Source organism: Dendrobium catenatum, unplaced genomic scaffold, assembly GCF_001605985.2.
Source record: "Dendrobium catenatum unplaced genomic scaffold, ASM160598v2 fragScaff_scaffold_104, whole genome shotgun sequence".
NCBI lineage: Eukaryota > Viridiplantae > Streptophyta > Magnoliopsida > Asparagales > Orchidaceae > Dendrobium > Dendrobium catenatum.
Genome location: NW_021318566.1, coordinates 56,744 through 81,725, shown reverse-complemented (window position 1 = coordinate 81,725; position 24,982 = coordinate 56,744). Strand labels below are relative to the sequence as shown.

At 35.0% G+C, this 24,982-nt stretch overlaps 2 protein-coding genes across 2 annotated transcripts in view; both read left to right on the top strand.

Moving 5' to 3' along the window:
* The window catches only part of LOC110104395 (probable histone-arginine methyltransferase CARM1), a gene marked incomplete at its 5' end in the record, with an annotated part of 29,260 nt that extends 15,260 nt beyond the window's left edge, over nucleotides 1–14,000 (top strand). Inside the window, 6 exon segments of the mRNA XM_020833478.2 lie at nucleotides 3,281–3,364; nucleotides 5,912–5,989; nucleotides 6,124–6,227; nucleotides 12,100–12,272; nucleotides 12,358–12,509; nucleotides 13,629–14,000. Of these exon segments, the coding sequence (XP_020689137.1) occupies nucleotides 3,281–3,364; nucleotides 5,912–5,989; nucleotides 6,124–6,227; nucleotides 12,100–12,272; nucleotides 12,358–12,509; nucleotides 13,629–13,712 (675 nt within the window).
* A 2,841-nt stretch (nucleotides 14,001–16,841) lies between these two features.
* LOC110104425 (stress-related protein) lies at nucleotides 16,842–18,018 on the top strand. Its single transcript, XM_020833530.2, has 3 exons — nucleotides 16,842–17,002; nucleotides 17,098–17,331; nucleotides 17,415–18,018. Exons 1-3 carry the CDS (start codon nucleotides 16,970–16,972, stop codon nucleotides 17,790–17,792), a joined length of 645 nt encoding a protein of 214 aa, XP_020689189.1. The 5' UTR covers nucleotides 16,842–16,969; the 3' UTR covers nucleotides 17,793–18,018.
* Nucleotides 18,019–24,982: the final 6,964 nt, after the last annotated feature.

Sequence of the window (24,982 nt, the reverse complement as noted above, 5' to 3'; positions counted from 1 at the left end):
ATGTCTGGAAAAATAAAAGAACAAGAAAAAACTAGAACTCACAAAGAGATCTAGCTTCTCCTACGAACTCACTAAGAGATCGTGGAGGTTTGCACTCACAAAGAGAACATGAAATGTCATTCTTTTCATTCATCAAAACTACTATTACATGAGAAAAGGGTTATATATATAAGCCTCAAATGACAAAGAAAACAAAAGACTAAAATACCCCTTGGGCTACAATAACGACTAAATACCCATGAGGGCAAAAGCGGAAAAACATAAAAATAAAATAAACTACTACATAAAATGACAAAAAATACAGCTCATGATCGTGGACGTCGATCTCCGACGTCTCATAATGGTACATGTGTTGAAGTTGTTGACGATGTCCTCATCACAGGCTCTCTATGGTAATATTTAAGTATCACCTTGCAGCTGTGCTATGGTCAGAGAATTTGGGAGGGAACGTGGAAGAACCTAAAATGATGGCTGTTAACACAATCACAACAATTGACCTAAAGAAAAAAGAAAGGGATGGAACCTATGCTTGTTGTCGATTGAGGATGTTGAGGCGATGAAAATGTTTCCAGGTATGTTGCAAACCTTAACAGTAACCTCTCTGCTCTTCTCAGCCACTAGGTAGAAGCAATGAAATACTGTAGTTGTTGCCGCTGAGGTGTGCAACTTGGAAGGAGTAGAGAAGCAGATTCTCGCTCACGGATGTGGAAGCCAGGTGCCAAGAAGAATTGTGCGGCTCTCTTTGATTGAAGAGACGTGTTAGGATTTATTTGATTGAAGAGATGTGGTAGTGATGTGAAACAATGTGGTGAAACAAGAATTGCTTGCATGAAATTAATAAATTGTGAACTTGGCATAGTTAAACATAAACGAAGCATATTCAAGATAGATCTTTAGAAAATTCTACGGAAGAACTAATTAACGACAATTGATTACAATTAAGAGCAATAGGAGACTAGCAAAATTACATCAACAACAAATAAGTAGAGCAAATGGCACGTTAACAAAATCCATGGTTTAAAATCTAGATCATTCACCTTGGAATCCCTCACATACACTCTTGATATCACTCTGCTTAGCGGATGAAGGTTGCAAGCAAACTTATGGATGCCACTAGAAGACACGTGATGCCGAGGGGACTAGTCGCCGGGGAAGGAGCCGGAATTGGAGGAGCGGGTGGCCCAGTGGAGGATTCATTTGACGTATCTTTCCACCGTTTCGTCGTATGCCCAATTGGGTTCGTAGAAATTAGAGAGGAGAATATCGATCTCTCCTTGGGCGCTGTAAGCAAAGCCGTGATCAAGCTCCGGATCGGCCATGCATGACCATGGAAGGATCTTGGCGTCGTGGTGGTGTAAGATGGATGAACCGTCACCTAGGAGAGGTGCGACCAAGAGGGTGAAGAGAGAGGGGAGAGGAGAGCTTAGGTTGGAGGTGGTGGGGAGAGGGGAAAGAAGGGGCGGCTTGGTTGTGGTGGGATTAAGGGAGGAGTAATAGAAAATCTGAAATTAATTCTCAGATTTAGTGAAATTGGAGGGAAGGATTTGAATTTGAATTCAAATTCAAATAAAATGATTAATTGGAGGTGAGGAATTATGGGAGGTAAATAGAAAGTCTTGATTGAGGGCAATTAATAAAAATTGGAGAGAGTGGGTGACATTAAAGGGGGCCGGCCATATAGAGGGAGGAGGGAGGGGATTTGTGTTAATTAGGTGGGCCCTGAGGTTTGAATAACTAATTCAATTCAAATCTGAATTTAATTTCAGATTTGAATTAAATATGAGGTTTCCTATCTTGGAATTTGGCTTTAGGAAAGAATTTAAATTCAATAATTAATTGAATACAATTTGAGATATTTCTTAAAGGATTAGGAATTAAATTAGGAAAGGTTTTGAAATAATTTGAATTTGGGGAATTCAAATTGGATGGCAAGGTGGGCCGGCGGTGGGTGGGTGGTCGGACATGTGGCGGTGGTGGACGATGGACGGTGGATGGCGGACGACGGCCGGCGGGTAGGGGAGGTGGCTGGCGGCTTGCTGGGCGAGCTGACCAGCGGTTTGGGCGGCCAAGGGGGCCTGCAGGTTTGGGAGATTTGGGGGAAGTGGGGGGCTCGGTTTGGGGAAGGGGATGGTGGAGGGTGTAGGGGAAAGAATAAAGGAGAAAGGATGAGCCGCGAATCTCGGAATCCACCAAAGGTTGGCGGGTATTGCTTGTTCCCTCGCCTAGGGTCTCCCCTCTCAAGAACTCACAAAGAGATCTAAAACAAAGAGCTGAATTTTCATTTCACTAATCATCTCCCATTACAATGCAATAGGCCTCCTATAAATAGGCCAAAATGAAAGAAAACTAGAAAGACACAAATGCCATCGGGGCTACAATAGTGACTCAATACCCACAGGGGTAAACTAGGAAAAATAGAAAAATGCAAGAGCAAATAAAATACAAGATATATCAAAAGTAAAGACTCTGGATTACTTTTTTTTTCGGATTTCTTTTTGTTTTTCAACGAACACGTGTATCGGATACGCGTGTCCTTTTGAAATTAAATAATATTTTAATTGGATACGTCTTTGGCGTATCCGACACGTATCGGTGGAGTATCGGAGGCGTATTGGTGTATCGGTGTATCGGATACAACACACCTTCATAAATAGGTGTAGCAACATAGGTTGCAAGGAAGATGTGAGAGCTGGAATGCTATGCGAAACGTTCTTGATCGCAGATGTGGATACAAGCTGCGAAGGATTAGTCGATGTGAAGAAGATGATGCCGAAGCAAGCGGCGAAGGGATCTTTTACCCCTTTTACTTGAATGTACAATGTGCGTGTGGGCATTTATGACTTTTCGTGTCATATCAAAGCAGACTTCAATATTAAAGGAGTTGCCGAATAGCGTTAGAATTTTGACTCAAAATGGAGTTATTAATAACCCCATTTAGCAAAAGCAGAATTTCTAAACACAAATAAATAAAATTTTATTTACTGTTTTAAAATAAAAATGGCACTAATTTCTCCATCACAAACAAGGCCTTAATAAGAATAAGTGGAGGATTAGGTACATGAAACCAGCCCCATATAATTGGGATAAGTCTAATATTGGTAATGATGATCTTTGTACAGTATTAATAAGAATGCTAAGTACTTAGCTTTACATGGTCAGGTATTAATTGGTTTTCAACATTTTATCCTTCCTTTCATGCATCTGAGATGCTGTGTTCTGGTTTACCTTCGGTACTTATTCTTCTATTATTTGGGTCTAATATGACTTTATTCACCTTCAGGCCATCTTCTGGCAGCAAAAGAACTTTTTTGGAGTTGATCTCAGTCCGTTGCATGGATCAGCATTCCAAGCATATTTTTCTCAGGTTCTCATCTATTAATGTATCCGTGGCTGCAATACTCTATGTAGTGTTTGTTGGATGAAGTGCAGTTAAAATTTGGTACTCACGCTTATTTTTCTTTTAAGCAATTGTCATAGTGCGTAGTTTTCTTTTTTAAATGGGTGCATTCAGATTAGGCTTCATACATTGTACTGTGACTTATAAACTTTCAGCATTTTTTTCTTCTTGCCCCTCTATCTGTAATCATTTCAAAGTTTTAAATTTTTGCTAGATTCATCTTTATGCATATTGCTAAAATGCAATACTAGCATATATTATGATCATTGACACTATTCTCCTAGAAATTTAGGCCACTTATATTACTAATGGACGTTGGTACTGTTTTATTTTTAGTTTATTTTTTTAGATGATTCATGATAACAAATTTTTTTGAGAGAACGTTTTCCTACAACAACAAACATTAAGTCTTTGTCCTACTACGTGGAGTCAGCTACATGAATCTTTTTTCTCCATTGTGTCCTATTAAAAGTCAAATTCTCCATTAAATCTAAAAAGAAAGACCATTTCTAATATTTTCTAACCAAGTCTTTGAGAGAACGTTTTCCTAATTTTACAATTTTTCCTGGTATCAAAAAAACTGTATCCAAGCATGAGGCTCCAATGCTTTTTTTTTTTTCACGTGGGGTGAGGTGGTGATGATGTAGATTTAAAGCTGTTTGATCCTTGGGTTATTTATTTCTTGTTTTAGATATTCATGAGCTTGGGTTAAGCAATGATTTCTTATGGCTGTGCTTTTGGCAACAATTCCCATTGGGTTTGTTTTGACAATGGTTCCGTGTGCATTTGTTTTTTTTTTTGGGATTTAATGAGTTTGATGGCTGAAAGCATCAAATAGGAATAAATTTACAATGAGGATATATGAACGCACAGGGCCCCAAATGTTTATAAATGACTACTCGCTGCCTTTATTTCTACCTATGCTTAAGGGCTTTGAGATATGTTGTGTTCTCCAGCTTTGCTTATGAGGTTTTGGGTCTTCCACAGTTCTAATTTACTTGAGGTAATATACCTTCACCCATGGGTTTTGAATTCAACTGGATTTAGGATTTATTATATTCTATTATGTCACCTGCGGTTTTTGAATTCCATGATCTTGCGGTATTCCTGGTCTAGTGCTAACTTACCTTATCTGTTATTTTGATGGATTTGCCGTGATCTGCAAAAGGTTAGCCACATCCCTCACTTAAATGGAAAAATTGACCAAGTCAAGGTTTGTATGTTAATATTTGTTGGATGTGATATTGGATGCCATTCATCTGCTCTGAATTAGATGGTGCATAGTGAAATATATTATTAAGAAGAATCTAGTGCTTTGAATGGACAATTTGCAGCCATAGCGCTTACCCAAAACAGGAAGCTTAACAAGAAAACAAATGATGCATCAGTTGAAAGATACCTATTTTAAACAGCCATATAACTTTTAATCAGTTGAGTATCATGATCCAAATGCAAGCTCCAATTTGATCAATATGCTACCAGTTATAGTAGAAATGGTGTTTCTGTTCCTATTGCATCCCTCAAAAATTAATTATAGACCAATCTGATTGCACCTTTTTTATCCCCGGAGCAAGTTCTTACTTCAGATGCAAATCTTGCTGGTATTTCTAGGATTTTGGAAAGCACATTCATATATTTCTGTTCCTTGCGTCTCAAAAACATGCCCTGAACCATATTCACTTTAAAAGGTACAAGTGTTGAATTCAATCCTCATGTCTCATCTTGGGTAGGTTATGTGACAAGTTGGTGGTAACATGGAAGTGGGTAGCACCAAAGTGGGAGAAGCTGGATAGAAAAGAAGGAAAAGAAAGGTGCCAGAAGAGGGATGTATTTGGCGCCAAACCTTTGCCTTTAAGGAAAGATTTTAGGTTTGGTATGGTTATACAAGCCAACAGAAGGTGAGCGTCGGTAGATTAATGGTGGATTTATGATCAGTAACCTCAGCGTGCCTTTCTGATCAGAAAAAAATCAATTGCTGGGCAAGCGGACCTGAAGTAGAGGAAATTTAGGGGTTAAGTACTTAGTTTTTTAGGTTTTCCCGGTGGACGAAACTACTCAACTTAACGAAATTTTTTGTGGTCAATTTTTTCAGTTTCATTTGATATAGCATATCTGGATAGATTTAAAATTTATAATATTCTGCAAATCATTAAGTTCGGTAAGTTGGTCTTCCTTTTCCTCTAGATCATTCTACGTTCTATGGTGTTCAGATTCAATTGTTTTTTTTTTTATAATTTAAATTCTTAGTGGTTACTGCTTGCTGGTACTTGCGTTGACTGGGAACTAGTATTTGTCTAATATTGAAGATAATTATACTTATTTTTATTCTACGGAGGTGTAATATGCCATCATATTTTTGTTTAGGCTTGTATTTATAATGGTAGAAGGCCTTCTTTAAATGCCAATGATTAAAGATGCGCCTTAGACCACACGTATTCATAAGAGCTTCATACATTTAAAAAGCTCTTTTCTCATTGACGTGTCTGACTTCAAAGAGTTATGTTTGTTGCACAGCCTGTTGTTGATGCGTTTGATCCAAGGTTGCTTGTTTCTCCGGCTACATTCCACACAATTGATTTTACTCGCATTAAGGTATTGTCCTCTTAACTCATTATGTCGTTGAGCCCTTCTGAAAAAAAAAGGAACAGTGTTTTTCCTTTACAAGCTTTTTTTATTTTTATCTTTACAATTTGTGTATTATGGGGTTTTGTGATGCTTTCATCTAGGAAGAGGAGCTATATGAAATTGACATCCCACTGCATTTCACAGCCTCAGTTGGTGCGAGGGTGCATGGGCTAGCTTGCTGGTTTGATGTCTTGTTTGATGGGAGGTAAGCTGGTACGTTCAATTTTGAGACTGATATGAGCTTATGGATGTTTTTCATCATTATTGTCAGTATTGTTCAACATATGCCTCCAAGACATTATTGCATATGCTGAACAATTCTCAGAAACGAGAAAATTAGATTATGAGGTTAATGAAGACTAACAACTTGAAGATAAAATTAACCTACAGATCATTCCTCACAATATTTTAATAATTTGGTGCATCAATGAAGCAATCATTAAATAGAAGGCATAGAAAGCACGAGGGAGGTGTGAGATGGCATAAGGTTCATTTTTTAAATTTATTCCATAAACAAACATGCCAACTTTGTAGGAAGAAACGTTTGAAAATTTTCAAAATTTGCAGTTTCGTTCATACAAATATGAATTATGCAATGGTAGTTATAATGGATTAATTGTGTTTCTCCCAAGGTTTTAAAAGGCTAAATCGTTTTGTCTAAGTGAGATGAGGTGTAAGCCTCGAGACGGATCGAGTTGTAAGCCTCGAGACGGATCGAGTTGTAAGCCTCAAAGCGGAAAAAGAAAGCACTTAAAACTTATAAATAATTAAAAAATGACAAAATATTAAGTAAATTATGAATATGATGATTTGTTAAGTAAATAACTCTTAACATTATAAACCTTGATGTCACTGTATTTGTTTTGGAACACCTTTCAAGTAGCTAGTTGTCACATATAAAATAAAATTAATAATTTGAAACATATGATCATTTATTTTAGATGTAATGATCATCTATTCTAAGCTTCACTTTGTTTTCCTTTAAATCGTAAGGAGTAGAACCTATTCAAAATATTTCAATTAAACCTTCCAAGATGATGTGTGCTTATAGTATTTAGCGAACTTTACATGCTATTATTCCTTAATTTTATATTTTCATATCTTCAATCAAGGAACATCATAAAACTAATTTGGTGATCTCACCTTTAATGACATTATAACTAGCATTTTGGGTTGTCAACTAATGTCAATTCTTCAAGTTGAATGGTATTAATCCTAGGTATTGTAGTTAGTATTAACTCTTTTATGTAATTGATGCCCTTTTAAATAATTTTAGTCCACAAACAGTGTAATCCCTAACATTGGAAATGAAGACAGAAAGCTCCAACAAATGTCGAAGTAACAAGAAGAAAGCTCGTTACCTTTACTGCATGAAAGAAGCAGGCGAAGTCGAAATAATAGTAGAACATGTAGTGTTACCTTCAATTAGAGCTCCAACTTCACACGAAGCATACAAGAAGCAGAAAGGTCTTCCATGAGCACTCTTGAATTCAAAAAGAAGAAAGTGTCACAACTCATTTCTTCACACAAAGCAGAAGCAGTGGCATATTTATTCCGAAAGGTCGTCCACCGAAAGGTCGAATTCCACTTTCTGCTTCGTGTCACAACTCATTTGCTTCGTGTCTGCAAAAAAGTCGTCCGCTGCTTATTTACTTCAAAATAGAAAGTTGTCCGCGAGCACTCCTGTCGGGATGAAGCGGAAGCAGGATGAAGCATAATCAAATAGAAAGTTGTCCGCGAGCACTCCTGTCGGGATGAAGCGGAAGCAGGATGAAGCATAATCAGCGCTTGAAAGGGAAGAAATTTGTTACCTTCGCTGCGAGCTTCGTCGAATCTGACGGGACTATTGCTGTCAAAGGCTCCATCGAACCTCAGACTGTTTCTGCAATCTTCGATTTGAGCTCAGATTGTTGCCACGAGCTCCGCCAAACCTCTCTTTCCAAACTCTATTCTCACGAAAGAAGGAAATCGAAGCAGCCCTAATGATAGGTCACGTGTATTTAAAACCTAAAATGAGGTGCTGCCTCACGCTACTTTGAGGCATTACACCTCGACACGTACGCCTCGCGTGAAAAAATCACACGCCTCATCAAATTCATCATGGCTTAAGCCTCGCACATGACTTGATCTCTTTTTTAATGATGGTTTCTCTTATTCAAGTATTGCATTGCAATTATATTGCAATGTGGTAGCTAATGAAGCAACTCAAAATAAATGGGCTAATCTAATAATCTAATAAGCATTATAGCATCTCTCATTTTTCTTCTATGAGCTTAGAAGCTACTCATTGTTGGTTAAAAAACCTAGAACGAATAATATTTCAAACAATATTAGGTTAATATGTATCAAATAATCTATATTAGGATAATATAAAGGTATGTTATATGTTGAAGTTCATGTTTATATTAGTGAAGAAACAAAATCTTCTTATATTTTTCAGCTCTTGGATTCGTTAAATTTTTTTCATTGTTTTCTACCTCTCTCTTACCAAGATAGGTGAAATTTTAGAAGATCAAAGTTGAGACCTTATTATATTCTAAAAGTCACCTATGTATTTGTATATGACTAATTTAATGTTATAATATCATGTCATTGCTTAAAATTGTGCAATATGAGGCTCACCTTGAGGCCCCCACCTCAGGGCAATTCCAGTGAACAATGCCTCGAGCTTTTTTATGAGGCCTACACCCCATCTTGGCTGAGGTCTTCTTTGAGGTGCGCCTTCCCTTGCTGGCACGAGGCATATGCCTCGCTCTATTTATGTATGTTTTTTTATAACTTAGCTAAATTCTATACAAAAGCCCTAAAAAAATCATGCCTTCTTACACCCTTAAGCCGCAACTTCCTCTCAACTGCCTCGACCTTCAGTCCAGCGCCTTCGTCGTAGTCACCACTGTCGTAGTTGCTGCCGGGGATCACTTGAAATTCGCACGCCACCACCATCTCATTTAAAAAATTGAGTATTATTCTTATCTTTATGTTGATGAAAAAATTTATGAAAGTGGAAGATGACTAAAATAAATGAAGATGAAGCATTTTGGGAGGTATTGGACACTACAAGATGAGACAGGGAAGAGATCAAATTTATTATGAAAACGATTCAAATAAAAACCTCCTTAGAAATGATAGTATAAATGATTTTTGAGTTGTTGCCAATTATTTCAATTTTCTTTAGTAATTAAGTGTAAAGAAGCAGGGAATTAAGAGAGGAGAAATTTAGAGCTAAACTTGATGTTATATGATACGCTTATACAATTCATATTTGTTATGTTATTTTTCTTTTGTAATATTTGGATTTCAATTATATTTCACATAATTTATTACTTACCACTTGAAATATTGTGCAATTTTTTATTTCATAAGTATGTAAATTTGTTATTTTATAGTTCAATAGAAAGTTAATATGCCATCCTTTAACATATTATTTGAGTATTATATAAAAAATAACTTTCACTTTTACTTTTTACTTTACGCAATTATTAGATTTTGAGGTTTACACCTTACCTCACGAACGAAAAATGCCTCAATACCTAATTGCGCAATTTTAAACATTGTACCATGTTTCTATAATTTAGTTCTTTGACTATAGAAAATTGATTCAAAATGGTCCCTCACATAAATTTGATATAAAATTGATCAAAATTTAATCCTTGATTATCCAACTAAGTGATCATTTTCGATCAATTTTGTACTTAAGAGACTAAATAGGAGAAATATGATATACTTCGAGTCAAAATTAGCCACATATAAATAGTCAGGGCCCATTTTGGGATTTAACCTACTATTGAATGGACATCATCATTCCAGAAGATTAAGCTAATTTGTAAGAGCTATTGCTAGTATGTATATTAATAATTTAATTCTTATTTTTATTTGATGTGAGATTATTTTTCACATGCATGTGGATTTTAATAATATCTCCTTCAAATGAGAGTTTATTTCATTGACCATCATTCTCCCTCATTTGAAAGTTTTTTAACGACATAATGACTTGAAATATTATGCTATAAAAAATCACTCAATTATAGAGAACCTTATGGGAGTCACTTGGTCTTGAACTTTGGTCGATCATGGTAGAAATTGTCAAGAACAATGTGAACTACAAACTGCATGAAACATATTATACTAGTTGAATCATTGGCTTTGATAGCAAGTTTTTAAGAAAGAAAATATTGTAGGACCAAACAAAATCCTTATATCGTAATAGATGGACACTCATCAATTCAAAAGCTATCGTAATAGATGGACACCCATCAATTCAAAACCCTAAGTGAATGACGAAGGGCAACAATTACCTAATTTTATTTTAAAATTTCAATTCATTGGAACATCAACAACCTAACTAAAGAAATAGTGGTAATACAGCAAGTCTCTCTTCTCCAAAACTGCAATATACAAACAGATCATAAGAACACAAGACAACCGTGCTAAAAACTTGTGTGCAACTTTTTACTAAAAACCCATGAGGAGTCGGGAATTAAAAATTCAAACATACTATCTTCCACAGCACTATTAAAATTGCATGAAAAAAATCCAAAACCGCTGCCCAAGAGCATTGAACTAGAGAAAACCAAAAGCTCAAGCTAACTTAAAAAACAATGACCAGTAGATAATGCCAAATAGATAATTCCATAGCCTTTTTCTTTTTAACTTTTGAATAGGTAGCTCCAAGGCACACCATTGTAGGATGCTAGCTAATCCGGTTGATAAGTGTCTTGAAAGTTATTGTCAAAATGTTGAATTCAATCTTCATCTACTCCATAATAATTCCTGCCCTGTTGACTTTGTGGTTGGTTAATAATAATAATTAAAAAAAAAAAAACTTCAAGGTCCACCTCTCAAATCAGATTATTTACTGCTGCATGACTCTTTCTCCCTCTCACACCCCTATATGATAGCCTTCTTATGGATTAATTTACTATGGACTTTTTTTTTCCTCTCCTTCTTGACAGGTAACATTGACTCATTAAACCACTGAACACAGAAACATCTTTTCCTTGCTATCTCCCAAAGCTCATCCTCAAAACATCAAGAAATCAGATCAAAATCAAAACTTAAGGCAGTAGATATGAAGGCTTCAACTTCAACTTCATCTTCCAGTAGTATGTAGGTTATTTGTCATATGAAATGGTGAAAATGATATCTTATTCGTGTTACTTTTATAATTATATTTACAGATTTTTAAATCATCATGGAATTTATAGAACAATATAATTTATATTTGCATTTCTTTCACCTTGAATTTGTAACAATCGTAGTTGAGTTTTTTGAAGTAAATATTAATAGTGCCTTCATAAATTTGAACTAATATATCATGCATAGTGGCCTTTCAAAGCTCAAAATTTATTAAGCCGTCAAACTTCTCATACTTCATTATAATCTTATTCTATGTTATGCTCCAATATCAGTTATTAAGAAAAACCTAATTTTTAATACATAAATGTCTACAAAGAGCAAATATAATGAACATGAATAGGTTATTTGTCATATGAAATGGTGAAAATGATATCTTATTCGTGTTACTTTTATAATTATATTTACAGATTTTTAAATTATCATGGAATTTATAGAACAATATAATTTATATTTGCATTTCTTTCACCTTGAATTTGTAACAATCGTAGTTGAGTTTTTTGAAGTAAATATTACTTTTAATTTAAAGAATTCTTTACCTTGATTTTAAAATTTAAAATAAACCTTTTATTTGTATTGATTTTTTAAAGCATTTTTCTAAATCATTCTTGTTCATTCATTGATTCTCAATTTAAAGAAATATAGCTTTAAGTTTTTATTTGTGTATATATATACTAATTGCTTGATGCAAATGCCCAAATGAAAAAAATAAACTTCAGACTTTTGAGAATTGTTTTAAAAATTTTCAATAATATAAATTCTTTTGCGTTGTCATCCTAATAGTGGTTCCTTGCCATTGCATCATTTGGCTATTTCGATTTTCTTTACATTTGCTATAGATTCATCCGAACCACTCCGAAGTTTTTTCTAATTGTTAAAAGCTTCTTTAAATATATTGCTTGATCTAGTCAACCTCATTGCTTACACATTGCAAGCTCTCGCAGTTCTGTTCAAAGATGGCTAACTACTGCACCTGGTGCTCCTACCACGCATTGGTATCAACTGCGTTGTCTCCTTTCCCAGCCAATATATGTCTTGTCTGGTCAAGAAATTACTGGACGATTTAATCTAGTTGCCCACAGTGCACAAAGCTATACAATTAATTTAACCATGTCAGGTTGGTATTAGTTCTGAATTTATTGTAATGTTTTTGGTGCAACGATGGATGTCTTTGAAGCGCTGATGAAGTTTCAACTATGCAGCTAAAATGTTTGGGCCTGGTGCTGATCAAGGAGGAATACTACAGACTTCTTCATGCAAAATCAACCTTAAAGACCCATATTATCGCATGGCTCAAAGTCCAAACTATGTGTGGAATCAAGATCAGGAACTGGAGGAAGGAATCGATCCTCAGGTTTTGACCAAATTTTTTTGAGGCTTTCTGGTAGTTCTCTATTGGTTTTTACATTCTTTAGGATCATCTGTTGAATTTACACAGGTGATCCTTTTTTCTAAATAATATCTTACTGCTGAATCCTTGCTCTGAGCTATCATTGCAAGGTACTGACACAAATAAAGGTTTTTCAGGGTTGTTTATTGAAAGTAAATCACCTATGTTAAATTTATCTACAAAATATAAAGCAGTTATCTAACTTGTCTGGTTGGTCAGGCTGACTTAGGCTTCTTTTGGTTTACTTGCTGTTTCAATATAAAAAACGTCAATAGGAGAAAAGGAGTTTTTTAAATGGTGAAGCTAATATATAATGCTTCTCAAAACAATAGAGAAATGGAGTTTTTGAAAGAGTACGCCTCACGTCCAAACATGTTTGTCAACTGAGTTTTCCGTTTCAAACCGAAAAAAGACGGAATTACGTGAAAACAAACGAACCCTTAAACGAAAGACTTCCTCATGACACACTTCGAAATCTTCGCTGCAATTGACATCTTAATTGAAAATGTAAACCGTTTTCTTTATGAAGATTTTCCCTAAATTTTGATTCTTATTGCCAACCCGGGCATGTAACATCTTTTATCGAACCAATTTCTTTTATAATTCACCACTCGGACACCCCAATGCAGCAAATCAGGAGAGGATCCAACCTTAATTTTCATGGGGGGCAAATTTATAAGTAAAAATCTAGAAATTTTTTTTCCATAAATATCCTTACAACCAAAATTTATTCCGAGGGCACTGCCTCTCAACCCCATACTTGTTCAATCGTTGTATGCTTCGCAGATATGTTGGGGTCCAAGGGGGCAGCGCCCCCTGACGAAACAAATTTTGATTGTAAGGATATTTTTTTATTCTCTTTGTATTTGGTTCATCGTTCACTAACAATAACATCTCGACACAAACATATTTGATCTCTTCTGAGCAGGAATCTTCACAAAATTTGAGTTCTCTACAGAAATTATTCATGACTAATTTTCGTTTATTTTTTTCTGGCCAGTATCAGCCCTGTGCTACAGAATGAATTTTCCATGATATTCCTTGTCAGATCTAATTGATCAATTAGTTTCTTTATTCTTACAGGAAATCATTCAAACACCTGAAGAAATTGATCCCTGCATCATTCTTCAGACTGCGGACAGTCCTGAAGCTTTGTTAAACCTATAAATGTGCAATTTTTTTTAACCCCCACAGCAGTGCATATTCCACTATATGTATCTCTGTATTTGATTTATCTTCCCTCCCTCTCTCCCTCCTAATCTTCCTTCTATATTTTCTTCCATTCCTCTTCGCTTTATTTTCTCTAAAAGCATGGAGAGAATGGTTGAAAAAATAAAAAAAAAATAAAAAAAAATCTAGCCAAGGTTGTAAAATCACCAATAAATTCTAAAACTATTTATCTTCTGTAGAGCTGCCTTTGAATCAGTAAAATTGAAAACATTTCTTTTATTTTTATAAAATGTTTCTAACAATGTATTTTCACCACAAAATTGAAGTATCCACTGATAATTTATTAATTTAAAAAGTAAATTTTATGAGGATAATATGTTTACTTATGAATAAATTTCATTTGGGATAGTTTTATTATTGCTTTTTAGTAATTTTTTTTTTATTAAAAATTGCTTTAGAAAGTATTATAAAAATTACCTCAAATGAAGCTTAATACTGAAAACATTTCTTTTATTTTTATAAAATGTTTCTAACAATGTATTTTCACCACAAAATTGAAGTATCCACTGATAATTTATTAATTTAAAAAGTAAATTTTATGAGGATAATATGTTTACTTATGAATAGATTTCATTTGGGACAGTTTTATTGTTGTTTTTTAATATACAAATTTTTTGAAGCAAGAAATTTTTTTATTAAAAATTGTTTTAGAAAGTATTATAAAAATTATCTCAAATGAAGCTTAATACTTCATTGGGATGTCTTTCTTACTATTTTTTAGAATAATTTTTACTATAAAAATTTTTATGCTTACAATTTTCTCATTAGAAGCAATAAAAAAAGTTGTCCTAAAATGGAGCCCAAGTTTTTGTGATTTTTTTTTTTTTTTTTTTTTTTTTTTTTTTTGAATTTCATATGACAAGTCTTGTATATCTTGTGCAAACATTTTATTTAAAATTAATATAAGAAATTCTTTTTATTTATTGGCACAATCATTTGGCCTCATAAATTTTTTGGATTAATAAAAGATTAATCTCATAAAAATGGTGATCAAGTGCAATAATTTCAATGTTGTGGCACTTCATTTCAATTCTCACAAGTAAAGGAACCCATCCATGAGTGAATGATATTAATATTATAGCCATAATTGGCTCTTCACAATCTATACGAGGAAGTTTTTCAACGCATGTAGCATCAATAGAAAAGCCATCGAAGTATTCTCTCTTTCAAGCATTTGTAAGATTGAGTCTCTAAAAAAAAAAAAAAAATTTCAAAAGCTCTTCATAAAAAATTCACCAGATTTCAAGTGTCGATCCTAAGTTTTTTTTGAGGTTTCTTCATGGGAAGACTGCTCATATTTGTTCGATTTTATTGTTGGTTTATATTTTGATTTGATTCACCACATGGTACAAATTACTACTATGTGACATTAATCTCACCATAAGTATTTTGATGAGTCTACTGAACTTTTATTTGGTACGTTCGGACGTCATTAAAATAGTGCAACGTGTTTTCACTATTTACCGTGCGGCTCGATAACCCTGATATGGAACGGAGACGGGATTGATATGTTTGCGTGTTGCTAGGTATTGCTCGGTATTTGCTCAGTATTGGTCGATTTTGCTTGGCAATAACGAGAAATACCATTATGTGAAGACCAATACCGAGCAATACCGAGAAATATCGAGCAATCGGTATTTCTCGGTATTGCTTGATATTGATCAGTATTGGTCTTCACAGAGCGATATTTTTCAATATTGCCAAGCAATACCGAGCAATACCTAGCAATACCGAGCAATACCTAGAGCAATATCGAGCAATATCGAGCAATATCCGAACAGAGCAATCCCGGGTCAAGTTGTCGGGACACGCGGTATTGAGTAAGACCACGTGGCGACATGTTATTGACGTTCTACAGGTCACCTGACATAATAATTGTTCCTGAATTAAAAAAAGTTGATAAATTGTTATTTTTGTATTACTAATAATTATTATTTATTAAATAAGGAGCATAGTTAATAATCTTTATTATTTCATTCATCTCATTATAATGTTATTTTTATATGAAATAAATTTAAATTTAAATATTAGAATAAAAATAATAAATTAAACTTTGAATTTTTTTCAAAATATTTTTATTATAACTTTAAAAAATAACAAATAAAAAAAATGCAAAACTAAAACAAGTACTATTTCGAATTCGTTTGAAAAAAATTAAGAAAATATTTTAAAAAATTAATTTGTACCCAATGGGAATTTTTTTTATTATTATGTATATTAAAAGCGAGTTAATTTTAAAATTTTAAGAAGCTTCTTTTATGAACATCAAGAAGAAATTTTGCAATCAGACAATTTTGAATATGAGCTATCTCGGAGAATAAAATCCCCTACAATTAAAGCACTTAAGCCGCCATAGAAACTTACAGTAATTTTTATTTATATTAACAAATTTAGAGGAGACGAGCATCTATTGGTTTATGAAGAGGTGTTGTGAGAAATTATTGCATACGGTCACCACCGGTCGTCCGTAGGTCAATCAAGACGCATCACGTCATCATTTTATTACGTACGGATACACCGGTCATCCATAGGCCAATCAAGACACAACACATCACCATTTTATTATGTTCCGATATTGTGTACGACTGTATACCAGATGACGTGATATATTCTAATTTACCTTCGAACTGTTTGACGACCGCACCTAATAATTTCTCCATTCTAAATGCAGCCCCAAATGGAAAACTTATTTTTCACTTCAACTGAACTCTAAATTTACATAAATAATAATATTTTGTAATTTTTTCATCTAATTTAAATAATTAATTAAATAAAAATTAAACATATTTAAATTATAAAACTAATAACATAAATTAAATTAATATATTTAGAATCAAAATATTAAATTATAATAATTTTAGGAGAATTTAATAATTAAAAAAAATAAAGTACGACATTAATACTGTCGGTTGAAGATGCCCTAATTTCAGTAAGTCGTGACGAATCGAGATCCTTCGCCACCAAGGTGGGGAGTTCCTTCCGCGCGTCGCATGCCTGACCAGACGGACACGGCGTTAAATCTTGACCGTCCGATCAAGCGAGTGACGCCAAATCCCATCGCGGCACGTACTATAAGAAGGGGCCGTGCCCCTCCGCTACTCTCACCGTGATTCTGTCGCTTTGGTAAAAAAAGTCTACTTCTTCTTTCCTGTTTTTCGGATTTCAATTTCGTTAGGGTTTCTGTTTCCACAGCGATGGCCGAATCTGACGCCCAAATCAACCAAACTGTAAGCGCTTTTTCCCATCATCTCTCATAACAAACAGAAAACTGCTTTTCATCTTTGATAATCTGATTGAATATGTTCGATTTCGTTGTGTAAAGGAGCAAGAGGTGAAGGGGGAGGTGGAGAAACTGCAGTACCTGGAGATCGTGCATCTGGCTGCGATCAGGGCGGTTCTGTGCGTTACGACCCTGTACTTGTACGCAAAGGAGAATTCCGGGCCCCTCAGAAATGGCGTCGAGAGCGTAGAAGGCACCGTCAAGACCGTCGTTGGCCCTCTCTACGATCGCTACCATGGTTTCCCCTTCGAACTCCTCAAGATCGCTGATCGCAAGGTTCCCTTCTCTTCCTTCCTTTTTCCCCCCTTCCTTATGCGGTGATCAATCGCCGCCTCTTCTCACTCTGTCACGTGATGCAGGTCGGCGCGTCGGTTCAGGAGTTGGAGCGGCACGTGCCGGAAGGGGTAAAGAAGGCGCCGGATATGGCCAGATCGGTGGTCGGCGAGGTCCAGCGAGCCGGAGTGGTGGCGACGGCTGCCGGTCTGGCAAAGGCTGCTTGTTTCCGTGCCGAACCGGCGGCGGAGCGCCTGGCAGCGTCGGCGTGGAGGTCACTGAATCGTCTACCTGTCTTCCCTCAGGTGGCTAGCGCGGTGGTTCCAGCCGCCGCCGGCCTGTCGGAACGTTACAACCGCGCGGTATCGTGCGCCGCGGAGAAGGGTTACGCTGTCTCCGCCTATCTGCCTCTCGTTCCCACCGAGCGTATCGCCAAAGTCTTTGACGTGGCGGTCGCCGAGTGATTTCGACGGCTGTGATTATCCCGTGTCTTGAATGGACGGTTATGATGAATGTTTTTTTTTTTATCTAGTTGTGCTGTTTTGGGTACCGTTTTTTATGTGAAAGTCGTTTGGAGCCGCGTGGGAAGTAATTATGTACATTATATGCGCTATTATTGCCATTGTTGCTATGTGTAAGTTCATCTGGTTTTAAAAAAATCAAATCTAAAATATTTTCGTTATAATGTTATCATTCACCTTTCATTTCATTTGAATTTCAAAATCCTCAAATATGTTCAAGCTGTCCCCACAACAACATCAAGTTTCATCCCCACTATGTGAGATAGGAACAATTATTATGTCCTCTGATCGTGTGTTGCTATAGGTTCGGCCACCAATGTTATAACGCCATGTAGAGGCCCGAAGACCCGACCCAAACCCGTATTAATTGTGAGTTTTGGCGTGTTTTTTTCAGTAATTCGGCTAAAATGGGCGGGAATAATTTAAAACCCGCGATAACTTTATATGAATAAACTTTTGGTCGATTAGCTTCTGTAGGCAGAACGTTATACAGTATTTATGGTTTACAGGTAGAAGAGAAAGCTTTCGCGAAGGGCGGGTTGGGTCGGCGACTTTTCTTCATTCTACGTGGCGCTGATACATTGGTGGCCGAATGTAGAGGAGCGTGCGTTCACCGGACCAAATAAAAGTTCGTGAGGTAGGCTATATGTATCTTGTTTCTGATCCATTATGAGTTTCATCTATCAAGATTAGTGGAAAATTATTACATACGATCAATAGATTGTCTGAAGTTTAATCAAGATGTGCCATATCATCTGATACACAACAGTATATAATAATAATAATACACATTAAATTGGTGATGTGATCCATTATGAGTTTCATCTACTAAAGTTAGTGGAAAATTATTACGTCTGAATAACGGACTGTCTGGAGTTTAATCAAAATGTGTTACATCATTTGATACACAACAGTATATAATAACAATACACAGTATATTGGTGATATGGTACGTTATGATTGACTTTAGGATGACCTCCGGTTGCCGTAATAATTTTGTCGAGGTTAGGGTCTCTCTTTTCTAAGATAAATTTTTTTTATAAGAAATTTTTAAAAGGGAAAGAAAAACTCAACCACTTGAAGTACACCTCTAAATTCTGAGAGGTAAAGATCACACTTTTAGACTGAGATCATTCTTCGATGATGTCATGAATATGTATATTTTCAATATATATTTTCGTGATGTTACGAAAGAGTGGATTTATATGTTCCAAATATACCAAAAGAAGTAGAGAAGGATGTGAAACAAACCTCCTCTATGATCAAAGATGTTAGCCTTATTTATGAAGTCAAGACAACTTTTACGTACTAATAAAGATAACCTATTTGTCAGTGTATATTTTCAAATATAATGAAAGGTTTTTGATTTAGGGTTAGATTACTAATAAGATTTCACCATGAAATGTGTTAGGATGTTGTGATTTTCAAACAATATGTAGCAAGAGAGAATACTTAAGTTCCTCATAGGACTTAATATAGTGTTTAATTAAGTTTTCCTCTTGGCAAGGGATGAGGATAGGGGTGTCAATTTTTGACATGACCCGAAACAGGACTAGAACATGACCTGGAAAAATTCAGGTTCGAGTCAACCCAAACCCGAAATAGGTCGGGTTCAACAAATCAACCCATTTTAAAAATCGGGTTGGGTTGACCCAGCAACCCGAAATTGACCCGAAAACTCATATTTGATTCAAAAACCCGAGATTGACACGTTTTTGACCTGAAAATCGAAGATTGACTCGATTTTTGACCCGAAAACTAGCAATTTTGGGTCAACCCTGGGTCATTCGTGTCGGGTTGGGTTGACCCAGACCCGAATCGGGTCGGATTCGGGTCCGAAAACCTGACGCTTTTTTAAAAAACAGATCGGGTTCGGATTGACCCGAATAGTGCAGGTCAGTTCCAGGTTCGACCCGAACCCGACCCGTTGACCCGAATTGACACCCCTAGATGAGGAAAGTAGAAAAACAATTATGTTAAAAGCACCAAACGTCCAAACTCAGAAGAATTGGCCCATATCCACTTAAAGTGAAAGCTCAAGAAGGATTGATTGTTGCTGGACCTACCAAAAAAGGAGGGCAAAAAATCCCATCTTAAGATGACCTAAGATACAACCACTATAAGAAGAAAGGGAATAACAAAAAAGTTTGTTAGAAACTTTATGGAGAACTCCAATGCTATGGAGGAGGATACAAAGAAAATTAGCCAAAAGAGTAGACTCATTGTTTAGGGTTAGGAGCTAATTCGGAAGAAATCGACAAACCAAAAGGTTTTCTTAACTCACCTGTAAAGTCATTTGGATCATGTTCACTTACTCAAAATAGTAAAACTTGGGACTTCTATGTCTTAAGAGCCTCAAACAACCCTCCCTCTAACATTTGGGTCACAGAATTTGGTGCAATAAGAAAATCACGATAGTTGATGATAGTTACACTAATGATGATCAAAGACCAAGGGACCGACTTTTTTTCTCTCGTTCACGCTTAAAAATATGTTTGCATATTCCTAACTTTATCATATGTTTGTTATTCATTCATTAATAACCAAAGATTAAAACTATTAAGTGATTGTTTTGGCTAATCATTGTGTTTTTCAAGACTTAACGAATAAAATGATTAGCCAAGCTAGAGACAAGAACATGTATCTATTTGAAGACAATAACGATCTAAGCAATACTCCATCTTTCTCTTGTGTCTATCAATTCAAATAAACATGTTTAGAAACACCTTTATTTAGTTCATCAATCTTTCAAAATTCTAAATTGTATGCTACCATTGTTTTTTTAAACATAATGATTTTGAACATTTATCTATTATGAAACTATTGAATTTGTAAGACATCATGAGTAAATTGAGATTATCAACTCCCTTTGTTTTAATCCACTCTTAACATTTGAAGACCCTATAGAATTCCTAATTTCTCAGGGACTAAAAGATTTAAGACATTCATATGACATGACTACCTACATAAATAGAAATCCAACATGAGTCATGCACTTCCAACTTTAATCACAATAATAAAAAAATAAATGTGAGATCAAGATTAAATGACTTGAAGTTGATAACTTTAGAGAGTATTTTGACCAAATATGATCTTCATTCCTTGAAGAAGAGGCTATTGTCTAGTGTTCATCAATCTTTTTGTTTTAACACCCCAAAACAAAATGTGGTGGCACCAAATAAAAGACACATCTCCAAGTTAATCAAGGCCCATCTTTTTTAAAATTAGATTCCAAAAGAGTACTGTGGAGAGCTATTTTGACTTTCACATATTTGATTAAATAGTTCCCTCAATTATTGATTTAGAAGAGCACTTTAAATTATTTCATTTAATAATCATTTTTAAAATTCACCACAAAAAAAAAAAATTTTGGTTGTCTCATATGTCCACATTCATAAATAAATATATGGTAAATTTGATCTAAGAGGGCTTAAATGTCTTCTTAGATATTCTTCTACTTAAAAAGATCATAAATATTATCATTGGATTTCAAAGAATTTTTTTGTTTCTAAAGTCTTCAAATTTGTTGAAAAACAACCATTCTTCTCAACTTATCTTAAATGGTGTATTAATGACTGATGGTTTGATGATAAAAGTGGAGAGTTCTATAAAAACAACATGAAGAATTGCTCATATCCCTATGAGCGAGACTTTTTTGGGTCGTGTTATATGTTGTGGCTAAACCTATTGATGGGAGAGGTGAATTTTCATCTTATGAATCTTGGTTAATTGAATCTCCTGCACCAAGCATTATTTCGAGACATTCCGTATATGAGCCTAATCAAAGAGAAAATAAGTACGATGAATTTGATGTTTTCTCATCATACATTAAACAAACTAATCATCAAGAATAGCATAGCCTAATCCTATAGAATTAGCTAGAAGTTTAAACTTATGCTCTCCTCTAATGTCTCTCTCTGAAGATGGGTCAATGCAAATTAACATTGATATCTTGACATTAAAAGTCGATACCAAAAGGTGAAGACTCAGAACCCATACCAATTACCTCTCTACTTATCTATTTGTCTCTTATACTAACAATATTGAGCTTGATGAACATATTGACATTAGGAAAGGTGTTAGACCCCTTATATCTCATAACTTAATGCACATCCTTTTAAATTTTCTCTCCAAAACATAGATCATTCCTTTCAAAAAACAACACGTTAAAATTCCTCGAACTCTAATTGATGCATTGTGAAACAAGAATTGAAATGAAGCCATGAGCTGAGGGTGTTGTAATCTTATTGTTTATGTTAATCACATAGTGATAGGAAACACTTGTAGATCTCAAGTATTTCCTATCAATCTTCGGAAAACAGCAAGAGTTCTCCACAAAAATCCACACAAAACCACGAAACAGTAGATAATTTGTATTATTTGATGAAAGGGAAACGAAAAATACCAATATACAACTGATCCTCTATTCGAGAGGATGATCTTTTACTCCCAAATGTCTAGACGCCGCCAGGCCCAAAGAAACTAAGAGAACTTAAATTTCAGCCAAATTCAAGATGCCTTAATCCTAGGAAAACCAACTATTTAATGCATACAATCAAAAGGAAATCTTTAAACAGTCCCAACGTTCAAATTTCCCTCCAAAATCTCTAAAAAATCCTTCCAAAATAGCTCCCTAACCCTTGTGTCTTGCGCTCAGCGCATACATGAGGCAGACATTTTCGTTTCTGTTCGTGTAAGCCGGTCCCTTCGGACAGGCTAGACTGATCCAATGGACCGGTCTAACACATAGCTATGATAAGTAATGACAATGAAGAAACATATTCAATAAAAAAAAAGAACTCAATATAGAATTTGATATCAAAGAACAAAACAAGCTGAAATATTTGACATAGAAGTTTCCTAACTTAAAAAGAAGAATATCTATCTCTAAAAAAAACAAAAAGTTATGGAGCTATTAAGAGAAACAAATATGATAGATTGCAAGTTATGTGAAACTCTAATAGAATTGGGTCAGAAATTGGGCACCAATAAACAAATGATCAAAATAGACAAGGGACAATATCAGAGGCTATTTAGAATGTTGATCTAAATGTTACACACTCTTCTAAATATAACATTGATATAAGGTTTGAACAATACAAATAGAATACTGTTACAACAGGCTACCCTAAATAACCAAAGAAAAAAAATTACAAGAATTCTGGATTCTAAATCCACACCCAATGGAACATCAAAACACAATTTGCACCAAGTGATTAAATTCCAATTTTGCAATTTCTTCCTAAATCGAACCTAGACTTTCTTGATGGACGAAGTCATGATTCCAATAGACCCGGAAATTGTTAGTCTTCCCGGTTACAGAGTTCTTCTTAATCTTGTTCTATGACGAAATTAATAAATGAAATAATTAACTAGCTTAATTCTATCCTGAAATTTACGAAACATAATCATAGGTGAATAATTCTTTCTTAAAATTAGAAAATAAAATCATAGGAGAAGATCTCTCCTTTTATTCCTAAAATTAATTTCCTAAATAAATTTTCTAATTAGAAAACAAACTAATAGGAGAAGATCACAATCAATCTCTATTTTTACCCTAAGAATACATTCCTAAATAAATTTCCTTTCAAATATTCAACAGTATGTTCCCACCCCTCCTTTCAATGATGTAAATACTATGGGCTATTCCAAATTAGATTGAAAACAAGGTTTGCCCGAATTACTATGCTGTTTGTTGGCAAAGTTCTTCTAGAATTTTCTATCTTCCTTCAGTTCTTGAGGAATGTAGATCCCATGCGACTCCATGCTTTCAAGAAAGCCTTCAAACCTAGAATTATAAACCTGTAGCTGCCTGAAATCCCTTAATAACCAAGTTCAACTATTGGAACCTATTGCAACGGCCAAGGACTGCTGAAGAGAAGGTATCTGGAGCTCCGGTGATCAATCTTGGTGGAGACCCGGACTCCACTACAATCTCCTTCCCTCTTTCCATCTCTAAGATAGGGGAATCCACCCCAAATAGGGAACTCCTTCCCTAAATCAGAATATTAAAGGCTCTGTAATCCTGCATTTAGATATATTTTAGATAAGTTGAGAATGTTATACGGTTATACCTTTACCAACAAGTTTTAAGGAGAGTTTGCGATATTCAAGTCAAGGACTGCAAAGTGAAAGACGATGGACATAAATCACAAGTTTCACAGGAAAAGATAGAAGGGTACATCTCCAAAATTGGAGAAAGATTGGACTTAATTTGAAGGTTGACGAGAGTCCTATTTTGCAACTAAATTAGGAGCTACTGGTAACTGGACTGGAAGCTGTCCTGGACTAGAATGTCAAGCTAAGAGAGATTGAATTGGTAGCTTTCCTAGACAGCAAAGACTGAATTGGAAGATAATATAAAGGCTAGCATTAGTTGAATTGGAACCTGTTATGAATTGTGAGGCTGGCCGTAATTGAATTGGGAGAAATTATGTATTCTGAGGTTGGTTGGCGGGATTGAATTGGAAGCTACATGCAGCTCACCTTGGTCTATTGATTGGGAGTTTTGGCAACCAACCAAGAGGTCTCGAGTTCGAGTCTTGCGTATGTGAGTTTAACTTAATTGACCTAAATGTCCAAAAAAAAAAAAGGAAGCTACTATGGTTTTTTATTTGCTCTAATTATAATTTATTATAAGCAACAATGATTTAATTTCAAAACCGTACAAATTTATAGAAGGTATTAAGCAACTTTATGTAAATTTATCAACCTAATGCATAAAAATACCACTTTCTAAATAAAGTATGTAAGGTTGTATATATATACATATATACACTATGGGGTTTAATTAATTAATGTTTAGTCTTCTCCCATTTGGCAATCTAGTGTTTGGACCAAACATATATAACCTATTGATTATACCCTTTCTTGTACATAACAGTAAAACTAAAATTGCTTTTGAAACTAACAATTCAAGTGCATATCACATGCAACTCACTTTGATCTATTAGTTAGAAGTTTTGGCTATCAACCAAGAGGTCTTGAGTTTGAAATTTAAATATATGATGTGTATGTGAATTTATCTTAATTGACCAAAATGTCTCAAAAAAAGTGCATATCGCAACAGGCTTAATAAATGATAAGTCATTCATTTGATAATCCTGTAACTTTACAGTCGCACCCTAAACCTA

Coding starts and splice junctions, on each gene's coding strand:
- LOC110104425 (XM_020833530.2), top strand. CDS start 16,970: ATGGCCGAATCTGACGCCCAAATCAACCAAACT. Junction 17,003..17,097: donor ACGCCCAAATCAACCAAACT/GTAAGCGCTTTT, acceptor CGTTGTGTAAAG/GAGCAAGAGGTGAAGGGGGA. Junction 17,332..17,414: donor TCAAGATCGCTGATCGCAAG/GTTCCCTTCTCT, acceptor CACGTGATGCAG/GTCGGCGCGTCGGTTCAGGA.